The sequence below is a fragment of the Antechinus flavipes genome, chromosome 2 (genome assembly GCF_016432865.1).
Source record: "Antechinus flavipes isolate AdamAnt ecotype Samford, QLD, Australia chromosome 2, AdamAnt_v2, whole genome shotgun sequence".
Taxonomy (NCBI): Eukaryota; Metazoa; Chordata; class Mammalia; order Dasyuromorphia; family Dasyuridae; genus Antechinus; species Antechinus flavipes.
The window spans coordinates 255,551,901-255,566,434 of NC_067399.1; the positions used below are offsets into that span (position 1 = coordinate 255,551,901).

Genomic DNA, 14,534 nt, shown 5'->3' on the forward strand with positions numbered 1-14,534 from the left:
TATAAAGATAGCTATACCCATAGCATTAAAAACTTCTTGGACAAAGAGACTTCAAACCCTGCCTTGCTAAAATGTTGCAGAGTATCTCAACCATGACAGTCTAATCTCAGGTCCCTCTTACTATAATTTAAGTGCATAGCCCCTTGGTTTGTCCTTGGTGAAAACAGTTAAATTGGCATTTAGACATAATTTCTCTATCTGCTAAAATGTGATTAGATAAAAATTATTTGATAAAAATTACTAAAATTTTTATTAAAAATTAGATAAAATCATTCCCCCCATTCATTCATTGAAGTATAGGTAGCAATTATTTCAATTGAACACACACTAGAAAAAGCTTTTTTCCATGTAATAAAACCCATATTTATGTGTTCATGCATCTGAAATTAGTTGCTTCAATGCTACCTATTAGGAAAAAAGTCATTGAATTGTCAGAGCTTTGCATGACTAGGGGAAGCATGATTTAAACTTGGTGTTTTCATTTACCATTTTAAAAATCTACAGCACTTTGAAAAAGGAAACATAGGTGCCAAAAGCTGTTATCGCTACTCATCTCCAATGGCATGCATAAGCAGGCAAAATTGAAAGTGAGATAGGCTGGAAAAATCATTCAGATGTGTACAATACACTTTTTTCTTCTCCCTGGATCACTGAATAGGAACTAGCTGCAAGTGATTTACTCTGGCCAAGAGCTATAATATGAGCTTGTTTTATATTGTTGAAAATACTGAGTGTTTCTCTCTTGCTAGAGACAATCAATCTAAGGCAAGCAAGAGTGTGCAAATGAAATGTTGGTTACAAATACACACCCAGGTAGATAGTTATGCATATATATATATACTAATTATATTTTGAAGCCTCCTAGAGAAACAATGCCCAACCTAGGACAATATAGAAAAAATCCTAAATTGTCACAGGGCTAAGATGTATGTACTCTGGTCTTAAATATAAATTTCAGTGAGACCAAACTACTCCTATGAGGCTTTGGAAAAAAATAATAAATCAGTTTTATCATTCAAAAAAGTCCAGTGTGAGACTACATCTACTCTAACCTAAAGTGCTTTCATTGATTCTATACTGGCTGGTGCATCTATTCTACTCCCAATGTGAAAGGTTGTCCCCAGTCCAATTGTCATGATCCAAAGAAAGTTGTTGGTTCTCAGGTAGTTTTTGCTGATTAAGGAAAATGTCATGTTTGGGGAACAAATAGTCTTCCCAATTGCTTTAACTAATTTGCATGGAAATCTCCTGCTTCATTTTAAGGATTCTGTTGGCAAGGAATTTAGTCTACTAAGAACTTCCACATGGTGGCTCTAATAAGGAAGGTTGTGAGTAGGAAAATGTCAATGCAAGTCACAATTGATCCAAGAGAGAATTTTCTTAAAAGATGATAAAGCTAAAGAGAATGCAACCATCCTCTGCTTGTTGAAATCAAGGGTTCTCCAAAAGGCTCCATGAGTGGACAAGCATGATATCCTCTCAAATTAAATTTAATTAGCAAATGTAGCCATTGGTCCTTGAGTGTTCTTGAGTTGATAGAATAGAACATGACATTTCATAGGTTGATATAAAATTTAGTCTTTGGTCCTGACCCTCAAAAATCACAGTTTCTAATGGTGGCAAAGGTTAAGTTTCTCCCCCGAAATATTCCCCTTTAGACTGATTTCCTGGGACAAATCATTCCAGTATTATCCCTTTCATTTGAATAACTTCAGCTGGCACATCTGGCTTATGGAAAAGGCCTACAGCTGTGCTCTGTTTGGACATAGATTAGGGAAGGGAGAGAGAGCGGAATACCTCCATTTACCTTCTAATTCCATAGAACCAAGAAAAGAGCAGTCATAGAGGTATGGGAGAGGTAGTTAGGCCAGCTCCACTTGGCAAAAAAGAAATAGTGAACAGGAACAACTCATTGGATGAAAGGGTGTTATTCAAGCCCTGGCCATTTCCCTAAGGTGTAGGGAAACAAGTGAGGCATGCAGACTAACAAGAGAAGCTAAAACTTGCTGTTTCAGATAGAACTCTTCTCAATTATCCCTTTCTACCTAATACCTTCCCAAAGTAAGGGCAATGTAGTCATCCCTCAGAGTTGCTTTCAAAGGACATGCTTTTATGCCAGAAGCAAAAAGCCAAAATTAGAAATAAAAATGAACATGCACTATATACTCTAATATTATGAAACCTCATCAGGATGGGCACTCTAGTTCAACTCAAGACTGATTTAACAAAGATATTTTGAAAGAAGGAAGTCTAAATTTTAGTATATTTACTGAAAAATGTCTGAAAAGGAAACTAGTTTTCATCAGTTCCACTGGCACACAGATAAGTCAAAAGCAGGACTATCCTATAGTCTAAGCCACGGAGGAATTAAGTTATTTTTGTGTAACCCCAAGATTCCATTGCCTTTCTTAAAGGCAAGAGAGACTATTGAAGGTACAAGATAAGTGAACCCAATGTTAACCAGTCCATAGCCCTGAAGCACCACAGTCCTTCAGCAGCCACATTCATTTTAAACTATATTCCCACACAATTCAGAGGGGAATATAAAACCTGTGATAAATATTCAGTTCTACATAATATTTCTTTAAAAGTTTCTCTTTAAATGGGGCATTAACATTAACTCCAGAAGAGACATTCTCAAATACAACATTTAGGACAACTATGGATGGTCTTTAATTAACCAAAACTGAGGAAAATCCATAAGGAGAGCTTTTATTGGCTTGAGGCAATTTTTTCAACATCTAAAATAGGTTTCATCTTTCTCTTTCATCTATTTTATCTTTATATTTATGAAACATAAAATAGGGCACTGTACTTAGATATCACCAGAGAGATGTATAACTGAAGGGAAAAACCAAAGAAGATGGGCTAGTCACACAGAGTGAGGAAGAACTAATGCCCAGTCCAAGGGCTTAGTGGCCAGCTCTTGGTGAGACCATGGTTAATAAGAGATTTAGAGGAAGACCTCCAGTACAATGGGTACTCTTCCTTCCATAAAGGTTTCTAGGGGGACATGGACAAAATTTTCATAGGATGAACAGGCGAGGAGGGACTGTCATCTGTATTATTGGAAAGAGTACCCACATTAATGATATCATAGGTACATCAAGGTACCAAATATTCCTACTTCATATTGTAGAACCAGGTACAAAAGAAATATCCCGAGCTGGTTAGCCCTTTACCAAACAAATGGAAGAAATGATGAATCTATGTTCCTTCCTATGTATATATACAGAGGATAAACAAAAGAAAAGCTGATCTTCCCTCTGTTCATCTGCATTTTGTTTTGTTTTCCACTCCAAGATAAGAAATTTAGAAAGAGCTTCATTGAATTGGCTTTTCAACATAGTTTCTTCACTGTGTGGTAGGTAAAGGAGAGAATCAGAGAGACTCTATTTCAGTAGGAGAGAAAGGGTGAGAATTAAGAACATACTATCCTTTAAAGAGCTTATCATGTCACACTAGCTAATAACATGGAGTCTTCTCTAAGTATTGATGGGAGACAGAATAAGACAAGATCAGCCCACTGTCCTTATAGAATGTGCCAAATGATAAAGAGATTGTCCCTTGAGTTCAGTAAGATGCTGTCCTTTGGGACCTACTATGCAGTATGTGGAAAAAACTTTCCAAATATCTGCAAATTAGTTACATTGCTCAGACATATTATCCCAATAAATTACAAGGATGGCTACTGGATAAACTGGATAAATCAAAACATGAAGTTGGCTCTAAACATCATGAGTTTTTTTGATGTTCCTCAGAGAGCACTAAGTTTCCATATTCAGAAATGTCCACTCATACCTAAGTCATATTATAAGCATTAGAGCCAAAGTTCAAACTTGACCACTTTCTTTTTGTTTCTATGCCAAATCAGCATAGTTGAAGCAAGTCTCTGGGGAGAAAATCTTCCCCAAAGGGTTGAATATGGCTTTGCAGGAATAGGGACTTTTATTTCCAGCAGGACTGAAATGGCCTTTTAATCTAAATCTCCTAACTCTTACCTGCAGATAGCTTATCTGCATGCCCCTGGAAAGATGACTGGAGAATGTAAAGTCCAGACCAGAGCACAAAGGTACCTATAATTTTAGCTTTTAAGAAGACCCTGTGATCCCAGGGATAGAGCACTTCAATTAAATGAAAGGATTAGGGCCAGGGCAATTCAAAGCATATATGTGAAAATCTGCTCTACCAACTCCTCCCTATTCCCTAGTGAGTCCAGTGGATATCAAAAGACAAAAAGGATCACTTTGTGGATTTGTTTTGGTCCCCAATGAAAGTGATGCTCCTGCTTATGGCAGGGGTCCTGAATATAGGTCCAGCATTCATGACAGCAATACTGCTTCAAGAATAAAGAGCCAAATGGAAATAGAAGCCAACTAGCAGTTTGGTAGACTTATACTCAAGAAAAGAAGAAAGGGAGATTTCCTTCCTGCTTTAAGATGGTGAAGAGAGGAAACATTTCATAAAGGAAGAGAGTTGAGGGGAATATGAGTTATGGGATCAGAGAAGCAAACATTTTTAGTGGATCAGTGAGAGAAGAACACTTTCAGGTACAACCATGAATATGTCCATAAAGGGACTGTGGTAAAGCTAGTCAGTCATTTGACTGTTCACCATTCACCACATTAAAAACCCAACTCTCTGGGGAGTTAACATTAAAAAAAATAAGGCTTCAAATTTTGCCCTCTCCACTTATCTTCATTTTTTCCCTCATGCTCCCTTTTGCTGCCAAACTCTCTATAGAGCATGAGTAAGATCCACAGAGTAAAATTCAAATCAGTAACCACCCAATACAGTCACACTCTAAAAAAGCCTGTACTGTTTGGAAGCAGAAAGACTAAAAAGGTTACCCAATTTAGTGTAATAGATGTTTTAAATGTAACTCCTAATTGCATATTTAAAAATTCTTAAATCTCTCTTGGATCACCACTGACTCACAATTTGGCCTTTCCTCCCAATTTTTAAAAAAATGCTCACATTTTTCAACTTTGGAAATTCTCAGAGCAAAGATCCAAAAACTATAACCAATCCACTTATAGAGCCACCTCCATAGTTCCCTCACACCCCACTGTCATCATCTTCACTCTCCCACTGATGAATGTTGAACTAAAAGTTTTGAGTCCACTTAAAAGTCTGCCACTTCTATAAAAAAAATCAACAATTGTTGTATAAGACAGTGGGGATTGTGTATTTGCTTTGTCATCACAGAGAACCCCAGAGGTAATAAATAAGCTTCTACCCATGGGACAATTAATACCTTATAACAAAATGACTTTTTATAAAACCTTGCTTGGCTGATACCAAGAAACTCCACTCATCTACCCTGTATCAAGACACAGTTTCACACCCCTCCCTTAAATAGTGCACCCAGAAAGACAGGAGAAAATTGATCCAGTCTCCTATGGATAATATTACCCACTGACCCTTCTTCAAGGAAGAGCGTTGCTGAGCCAGCCTCTGTCCCAACCTCATCCCCCTCCCTTCCCTCCCCTCCCTATGCACTCAACACAGCTACTAGAGAGTGTCCCAGAGTTAAGCAAGTTTCTGAAACACAAATCCTTGGTGGTCAGTCCCTTGGAAAAGAGTTCAACATGTGGACAATATGAACCATCAGCTGGTTGGGTAGCAAAAGCCTCATTTTCGAGGGCCTGACCAGCCCATGTCACTGAAGGGGCCCTCCCCAGTGGCTGACCGTGGTGGGGGGCCACAGGGTGTGCAAAGGTCAGAATCAGTGTCCGACTCCCCTTCTGCAATGTAGGGTCTGATTTTTGCACAAGGGGCTACAGCTGCATAGCAACTGTTCAGCATGTCCAAGTTCTCCTTGGACTGAGAAATGCTAAAGCCACTGAAGGAACGCTCCAGTTCCTCATGGTCCACTGAGGGGATAGAGATTGAGGTGTCGCTGTCCCTCAAGGCACTCTCATGGTGCTTGACAGCCATGTCCTCATTACGGAGGAACTCCATGCTAGCCCGGTTACCCCCACTATAGGCAGACAAGGACCGCTCATGGGATGGTGGAGGGGGGATTCGGACTAAAGAGCCATTATCTCCTACTGGAGAAGACCCATGGCTCTGTCGCTGATAGGCTTGGTGCTGCCATGAAGTGGATGGAGGGCATGTGTTAGAAGGCATGGCCGGTGCAGGAGGAGCAGAGAAATTCTTTTGCCCCATGGAGCTGGTGGAGCGGATGATCTTGATGATACAGCCGTTCTTGTCAATGTGCTCCCGGCTCTCCTCTGGGCTATGATAAGGAGGGGCAGGTTCTGGTTCCTTAGAACCAAAGTAGGCTTCTGTTTCTGTTGGAGGAATGCCCATCCGCTGCATGTAAATGTTGACCAGGAAGTCCAACTTCTTCTCCATGGAGAGAACCTGAAAATGTTCATATCAATGTCACTTCTGTTTAATCAAAAGACAAAGCACAGTTCTCATAGTAGATGATAAGACATGGTCTTCACCTAAAATCTAGCAAAAAGCACACCTAACAATTTTTTTTTCCATATCCTTAAATCACAGCTCACTTTCTCCAGAAGAGTTTTCTGGATCAATTTATTCTATTGTGCTATCAATATAATCCTGGGGCCTTCCTTTACCTCTCAAAATATCTTCAAAACAATAAATTGTGCTTCTGATGGTTGCATGTTCACTTGTATTGTGAACCCTTTTTACCATCAATTCTGTGATGGTCAGGACATCTCTTTTTTAGTCTGGAACCAAACAATGCTATTTACCCTATGCAGGTTCAACAAATCTCTGACTAATGGAATATATCTTTCCATCCTTTGCAAAAAAAAATTGCTAAAGCATTGATATCAACAGCAATAACTCACTTTTAGTGTTTTATAATAGATTTATAAAGTACTTGGCTCCAAGCAACCCTGTGAGGTGGGATATGCAAGCATCATCATTCCTGTTTTATATGAAAAGAAACTGAGATACTGAGAAATAAAGCAACCTTGCCCAGAGACACATGGCTAAAATATGTCAGAGTTATAATTAAAATTCAAATCCAAAGATACAAAATAACCTCTCTGAACTTAAGCTATAGTCTATCAATTATGGAGTATTTGTAGCATATTTATTATGTAACCACAAAGCATTTTCTTTGTAACTTTGTATTTCTTTGTATCCCCAACACTTAGAAAAATACATGTCTTATAGTTAACAATAACTAATAATAGTTAAAATAATAATAATAGTTAATTAAATGAATAGTTAATATTGATTTATTTGTCCTTATATTGATTATAATGAAATTGATCGCAAGACTTAGTGGCATCTGAGATGTGGAATCCTTAGTCCACAGGATTAAGGCTGAGATAAAGATTGGGATATACTTTCAAATCATTCTAACATCTCTTACTTGGCCAAAACCTTTTTGAAAGAGTTGACAAATATCTCTGAAGCAGAACAGCAGTGTTCAAGGAATAGTCCTACAGGGAATCCTTTAAGAACAGATAAAAGTGTCAAGTTGGTGAAAGTTACTGAAATAGTCCCGTTCATGTGAAACCTGTGTAAAGAATTGCATTTCTCTTTTGGCAAGGAGAATACAGAGCTGCTTCCTTTATTTTTCCAAGAACAGAGCTGAATCCCAATTTATCTAGGGAGACACGTGGTATCAGCCTATGGTAAAGCATCCCTAATGTGGCTCCAGATTCCCAAAGAATTGTCCTAAAGAATCTCTATCAAACTAGGCTGTGATCTAAAGATACAGTGATGACCAAAAATCTTGGTCTTTAAAGTAACAAGATCTTCCCAGTGGATTTGGTCAGCCATATACCTGTTTCTCCACTTTCCCAAGCCGGCCCATCATGCTAGGATCTTCAGGTAGCTCCCCTTCTGCTGGCCCCTTAGTACGGTCCTTGTCAGTAATTGCTGGTCCACGTCCAACAATCTGGTCCACTCTACCAGGAATAGAAATCCCCCACAAATACAACAAAACTATGAGTTTGTGGCAAGCAAGAATTCAAAGGTCCTCTCCTCTCCCCTTTAAGTAAAAGCAACAGTTCCTCAAATCATGTGAGACCTCAAAACTAGATACATAGTTTTCAGAAAGCATCTCAATACTAAATTAGAAGCCAACAAGATTGGTCTCATAATTGTATTTTGAAATAATATTGTGGCTTCATTTTATTTTTCTCAATCAAATGGAATTATGGCACATTAACAAGGAGTAAAATGAAGAAAATGTTCATTTTCATTCCAATCCATCAATTTGAATTTACTCTTCAGCAAGAGAGAGTTTGCCCTTTGGGGGTCATAGATGCTACCAGCTGGCTCAGGAAGACTGCTCATTTCATACCCCTTCCCCCTGCCCAGATTACCACAGACCCTTCTGGCTAGGATATCACTTAACTCTTAAGACATTCAGTCCCTGATTGGGCTCCCCAATTTCTCCTTCCCCTTATATTTCCTCTGTCTCTTCTTATCTATCTCTGCTTTATCTCCTACTTCAAATGCTCTTAGATAAAAATGCCAGTGAAAAGATTAATAGCATCTAACAATTATTTCACACATTTTACAACCATCCTATTAGGCTGGTTCTTTGCTTTCACAGGTTAATAATAATAAAAACAACAATAAACATACATGTACATGTATGTACATGTTGCTTTAATGTTTGCAAAGCATTTTACAAAAGTTAGCTCATTTTATTCTCACCACAATCCTGGGAGGTGGGGCTATTTTTATGTATACATTATATATTGTGTATGTATAAATCATACAGATTTATGAGGAATATGAAGCAGAGGAAAATTAAAGGACTTGTCCAGAGTCATACAGCTGTGAAATATCTTACATTGGATTTCTTTCTCATCTAAGTCCAGCATGCTATCTAGTCACCACTTGGCTATCTCAAATGAGAAAACTAAGACTGGAAGAGAGTAGGTAACCTAAAGACACACGAGTAGTTAAAGCCCAAATCTGGTGGGTCCTAGTTCAATTTTCTTTTTCCAATCTATGCTTCACGGCTTCCTCCTGCTTTGACAATGTTACTAAAATAGAGATAGGGATAGAAACTAGATCTGAGATTTCTCTGGCATGGGGATATCCCAGATAAGGAAGCTCCTTTGACCAATCCAGTTCAGCATCTTCTCTATAATTTGTGGTCTTAAAGAGCATAGAGCTTAGGTAAGGAAGCCCTTTTGACCAATGCAGTTCAGCACCTTCTCTATAATTTATGGTCTTAAAAAGCATGGAATTACTTAACTAACTTTCCTAAGAAGAAGGACCTGTTTCCTGGCTCTAAGAACAGCTCAGAACCCACCATTCCATGCTGTCTCCCACACCCAAATACTATTAAAAAGCTGTTCCTCTTGTAAGGGTTGGATAACCCTTGAAACATCAAAGCTCAATCCATATACAGGATCGAATTAATTAATTCCTGTTCTGAAGACTATGAAGTGGCAGGTCTTTCCCCAGCAGTATCTTGGCCCTTCTCTCCCCTTTATCCAACATGAATGATTCCCATCCCTTCTTAACTTCTTTGTTTTACTCCAGCATAATGTGCCACTAAGTGTGGTTGGTAAGGTCTGGGAGTGTGATTGAACTAGAATTAAGTGTCTTGAGCAGAACAAAAGATGCCAGATATGCGGTGGGAGTTATGGCTCCATGCACCAGGACGGGGAGAGGGAAAGAGGACAGACACAGATCAGCACATAAACCCATCCAATGCACATATCAAAGTAAAGAGACAAGACAAGCCCATTGCCAATGATAGAGGGGGCTGTCTTCCTTAACTTGGTGTGTGTGTGTGTGTGTGTGTGTGTGTGTGTGTGTAAAACTGAGTCATGCAAAGAGACAGGACAGTCTCTTTCAGCAAGGAGAAGACAGAACTGCTTCCTTTACTCTTCCAAGAGCAGAGCTGGCTCCCAATTTGCCTGACGAGGGCATGTGGTACTAGCCCATGGCCAAGCATCCCTAATGTGGCTCCAGAGGCAACAGCAATTAGAAACAAGCCAGTTGCGATCTGCAGGCACATCATGATATACGTTGCTTGTATTTTGCAATCTGGACCTAAGTGATCCTACCTGAGCAGGGTCTTAGTGAGTACATTTTTGCCTTCCCACTTTGAGAGCAGGAACATTCATGCCCTAAAACTATAAGGGTTCAAGATCTGAAGAAGTTTTCTTCAGGAACTTGGAGTGTTTTCTTGGGGATACAGGCCCACACAGTTCTGTCAGTTTAATTGATTCCATTGATTGAGTCCATTAAAAAATACATACACACAACTGACCAGACTTGGTTTTCAGATTAGTTGTTCAGAGCAGTCCAGCCAGCCCAGTTACAGGTGGAGCCTCATTGTTGAAGCCCTGCTTAAAATGGCTGTTAAATGGGGAGGTGGAGCAGTCAGTATGGACACACATTGTGAATTTTAGGACTTTTTACCAATATAAAAATTCCAGAATTAGTTGGGCAGGCCCTATGTCAACACAAGCAAAATGGATAGTAATTTCTTGCAGCACAGTGAGACCAGATTTCTTGACATCTGAGTAGCAAATCCCCTGCTGTTCCTGGACTTCTTCAACTCACTCTGAACTACAGAATAGGAAATATAGGCAAATAGCACTGGACAAATGTCTATAATCAGAAGCTAATCAAATTTTATCTGTGGGATATGACCTGAATTCTAATCATACCCCTTGTGTGTTCTTTCTGGGTTTCCCTCAGCAAAATCCATCTGTAAAATAGGGGCAACAAGAAGATTGTTCCTTTTTAGAGAGAAAACTATAAGATACTGAGTCCCTATTTTTTTTTAATGCAGGGATATCCATGTGATCACTGTACATCTTAATATATTAAGCATAGACCAATCAGCTGGGCCCCAGGACTATATAATCTTATGTCAGCCCAACTGCCATTTCACTGTGGCAAGGGTGGAGGTGGGAGGATTGGAGGATATTTTTGTCTTTCTGTTGAATGAAACAGAAATGGGAAAAGTCTTGCATCAGCCATAGTGTAGATTGTCTCATGCTCTGTTGGGCTTCATGCTCACAGTTCATGCACGAAGGGGCCTGAGGCTCCCTCTGGCTCAAAGCAGACGTCAGATGTTAAACAGCTTGAATGAGGAAAATGAGGTAGGGAAATAGAAAAATATTTCAGTCTTTTTAGTTCTTATATACAATTCAAGCATTGAAGCTAAACCCCCTTCACCCATATCACATGACTGGCTTTTTTCCCTACCTTTGATTTTTTGTTTTTGTTATTTTTAATAGGAAAACTATATTTAACAGTTCTGCCTATGGCCCATTCTGCAGACCCAGAGGTCTAGCCAGGAAGGAGCTGTAATGGGATTTCTTTACTCTGATTCCAACTAAGCAGTTAATTACTTTTCTTTTTCCATGTCCACAATGGTACCTACGTAGGTACCTACGTGTCAGGCTTCCTAGTATATGAGCAAGCTCAACAAAAGTACTCCAGAACTTGGGCCTGAAGCCTAGGAGGAAATGAGGGACTCCCTAATTGGTTGGCCTTTGGGTCGGCCAAGGGCTCCATCCCCTCCTCTAGATCTGGTCTCAACATTATAAGCCCAAAAATGATTTATTCTTTTGTATAGTGAATACCAAAGGCAATCTATGCTTGAGAAAGTAAACACTGAGATCATCTCTTTGCCTATGGGTTTTACAAATTTGTCCTTTGCAACCTACTCATTTATTTTACTCCCCAGAAGGAACCTCCTTTCTTATGATGAAAATGCCTGACAATGTACCAAGTTTAAATTCCTTGGGATTAAGTTAAATCTTTGAAGGATGAGTGGTCCCTGCTTTTCTTCACAGAACTCAATATCCAATGCACTCTTGAGGGGAGGAGTTAAGAAAGTGGATGATTTACTCAGTGTGGCACCTTTCATGTTTCTTAGATGACTGGCATTTTTTTACCAATAGCTCTAACTGAGAAATGAATGGAACCTAAGCATCAAACCTTTCAGATGAGTGACTGGGATATATGTGTCCAAGCTCATCTCTCTACAATCCTGGGCAGATTTCCTTGGCCAAAGCTAGCTAGAACTCTTACCTTCCTATCTTGTCCAGCAATTCTCTGAAAGAGATCTCCATTCAGACTTCTGATCTCTGTGTTACCACAGAAAAAGCCCTGAAAATGGCCACAGCCTTATGTAGGGCTAGGACAATGATATGGATAATCCCAGCAAGAAGTTGGGGTGGAAAAGAGAAAAGGGGTAGCCAGAATTACTCAGGGGAAAGCTTCTTTTTCCTCAATTGCCAAGGTGTTAATCTCAATCCTGCCTCAGGGCATCTGCCCTGAGGTGCCCTGCACTTCAGCTGTAGAAACTTGTAATCTCCAACTAAATCAAAACACCAGGCTAAAGGATAAAACTATACAGTCCTACTGATTTAGTTGTTAGCATGTAGGCATACATGCAAAAAAAAAAAAAAAAAGAGAAAGGGAGGGAGGGAAGGAGGGAAGGAAGGAAGGATAAAGGAGGAGAAAGGGAAGGAAAGGAGGGAGGAGAGGAAGAGGAGAAGAATTTTTCCTTAATCTGGAAGTATGATTTCACTGATGAAAGATATGGGAACTCCCTGATATACATCAGCAGCTCATCTGTATCTTAATCTTTTTCCCCCTGAGGCAATTGTGATTAAGTGACTTGCTCAGGATCACACAGCTAGGAAGTGTCAAGTGTCTGAGGCCAAATTTGAACTCAAGTTCTCCTAACTTCAGGGCTGATGCTCTATCCACTGTCACCTAGCTACCCTTTATTTTAGTCTTTAAAAAGTTTTTTAGGACGAGGAGGCAAATGACTTGCTCAAGATCAGCTAGTCAATATATATGAGAGGCAAGACTTGAAAACTAGGTCTTCCTAACATTGTCCATTATGCCCGGCTGAATTCTATTGGACTGTTTCTACTGGATTCAGTTAGTCCAGTCTAGTACTTTAGTGTAAGCTCTTTTTGCCTAATTCTGAGGAGGCAAAAAAAGGAAGGAGCTCCCAAAGTCACCCCTAAGGCTGTGGAGCTCAGGGAAGCCCAATGAAAGGTCCTAGTTTCTGACCTAACCACCACATGGAAACAAGCCCCACCACCATCTGCCCGCCTATGAGGGAAAAGAGAAAGGGGAAGCCTCCTAAATAGAATCATAGCAAATGATGGAGTGAGATCTGAAAGCACAGTCTACTTAGATACCCTAGCATTCTCTCTCTGCATCCCAGAATAATTTCCTGGGATTTTACTCATTTGATGGTGGGAAGATTTTCCCTTCATTTTGACCAGGATGACAGTTTGGAGTGGATGGTTGGGCTGTTGACAATGTGCAAATGTCTATGGCTTCCTCAGAGCATCCTGCCAAAGAGGACTCCTGAAGGGCTAATAGTTCAGATTCAAGGGTAGTACATTCTCTTACACAGTAAGTACTGAAAACTAGTGAGAAAGAACAGTCTACTATTGTTTTTTCAGGGAGACAGAAGAATCTTTAGGAGTCTACATGTGACCAAGTCGCAGACAACTAGACTGCTCTATTCATTTCAAGAACACAGACCAGAATCACATTAAGAGCTAATGCCGTCATGTGGTCTGGCGTGAAAGAGGTTTGCCATTTAACAAATGAACAAACCCAGAGAAAGAGGCCCTTGAGCTGAGTCCTAACCTAGGCGAGTATTGGGGCGATTCTTTGGGTCCTTTAGTTGGGTACTTCTTATGCCGGGGAGTTGAAGGGGGTGGGGGACCCACAATCATATCTATCCTGGCAAAGTAAATAAGAAAAAAGACACCAGCAAAATGCATAATGAAGCAACATGTGGAACAGAGTTGGTTGGAAACTTGCAGAAACATAAGGAATAACTTAAAAAAAAAAAACAACAGATATTTTTCCCCCTTTGGAAAAGTATGTTCAAATTCTATTCTGTTCAAAATGGTTGATGAAATATTTGCTTGTCCTCTGATTTGTCAAATCTTTTTCTCAAGTTCAAGCAAAGCATTTAACCAGGGAGCCAGGCATCCACACAGCGTCACTGGTGTATTCCCTGAAAGCAGCATGCAGTCCCCACTGGAATATATTTGCATATCTGTGGCAATATACCAGCAAGGATGTTGACTACAGAATAACATATATTTTCATTATTATCAAGATGACAGAAAATATCCTGAGCTCCTTTTTTTTTTCCTCCAGAGAATGAAGTTAAAAGGAAAACTTAAGACGAGAGAGCCTGGTAAACAAAACACAACCATAGTGAGAAAAAAGGGTGAAAAGAGGAGAGACAGAGACACAATAGAAACACCACAGTTCAACATAAACACACAGAAGACATAACAGCAGTGGCAGTGAGTGTGAGTGAGTGAGTGTGGTTGGGAATTTCCCCAGAGGCTCCTTCTGATGAAGGTTTTATTTACTTGATGGTACCCACCCCTGCTCACATAACCTAGCCCACCTCCAAGAAGATAGCCAATTCCAAATAGTAATACCAAGTATTATAACAACAACAACAACAACAACAACAACAAGCATTGATATATATACTTTATGGTTTGCAGGATTTTACATTTGCTATCTCATCTGATGAATTTATACCCCTAAAACTCAGC

At 39.6% G+C, this 14,534-nt stretch overlaps 1 protein-coding gene across 6 annotated transcripts in view; it reads right to left on the reverse strand.

The window, feature by feature from the left end:
* Positions 1–223: 223 nt before the first annotated feature.
* KCNQ2 (potassium voltage-gated channel subfamily Q member 2) overlaps positions 224–14,534 on the reverse strand; it is a 155,458-nt gene continuing 141,147 nt past the window's right edge. For 3 of the 6 annotated variants that reach the window (XM_051976754.1, XM_051976755.1, XM_051976753.1), the window contains 3 exons: positions 13,600–13,695; positions 7,778–7,901; positions 224–6,369 (listed from right to left, as the gene is read on the reverse strand). In XM_051976754.1, coding sequence (XP_051832714.1) covers positions 5,635–6,369; positions 7,778–7,901; positions 13,600–13,695 — 955 coding nt within the window. In that variant the 3' untranslated portion in view covers positions 224–5,634. The remainder of the gene's footprint in view (positions 6,370–7,777; positions 7,902–13,599; positions 13,696–14,534) is intronic. The other 3 variants (XM_051976756.1, XM_051976758.1, XM_051976757.1) reach the window with 1 other exon arrangement.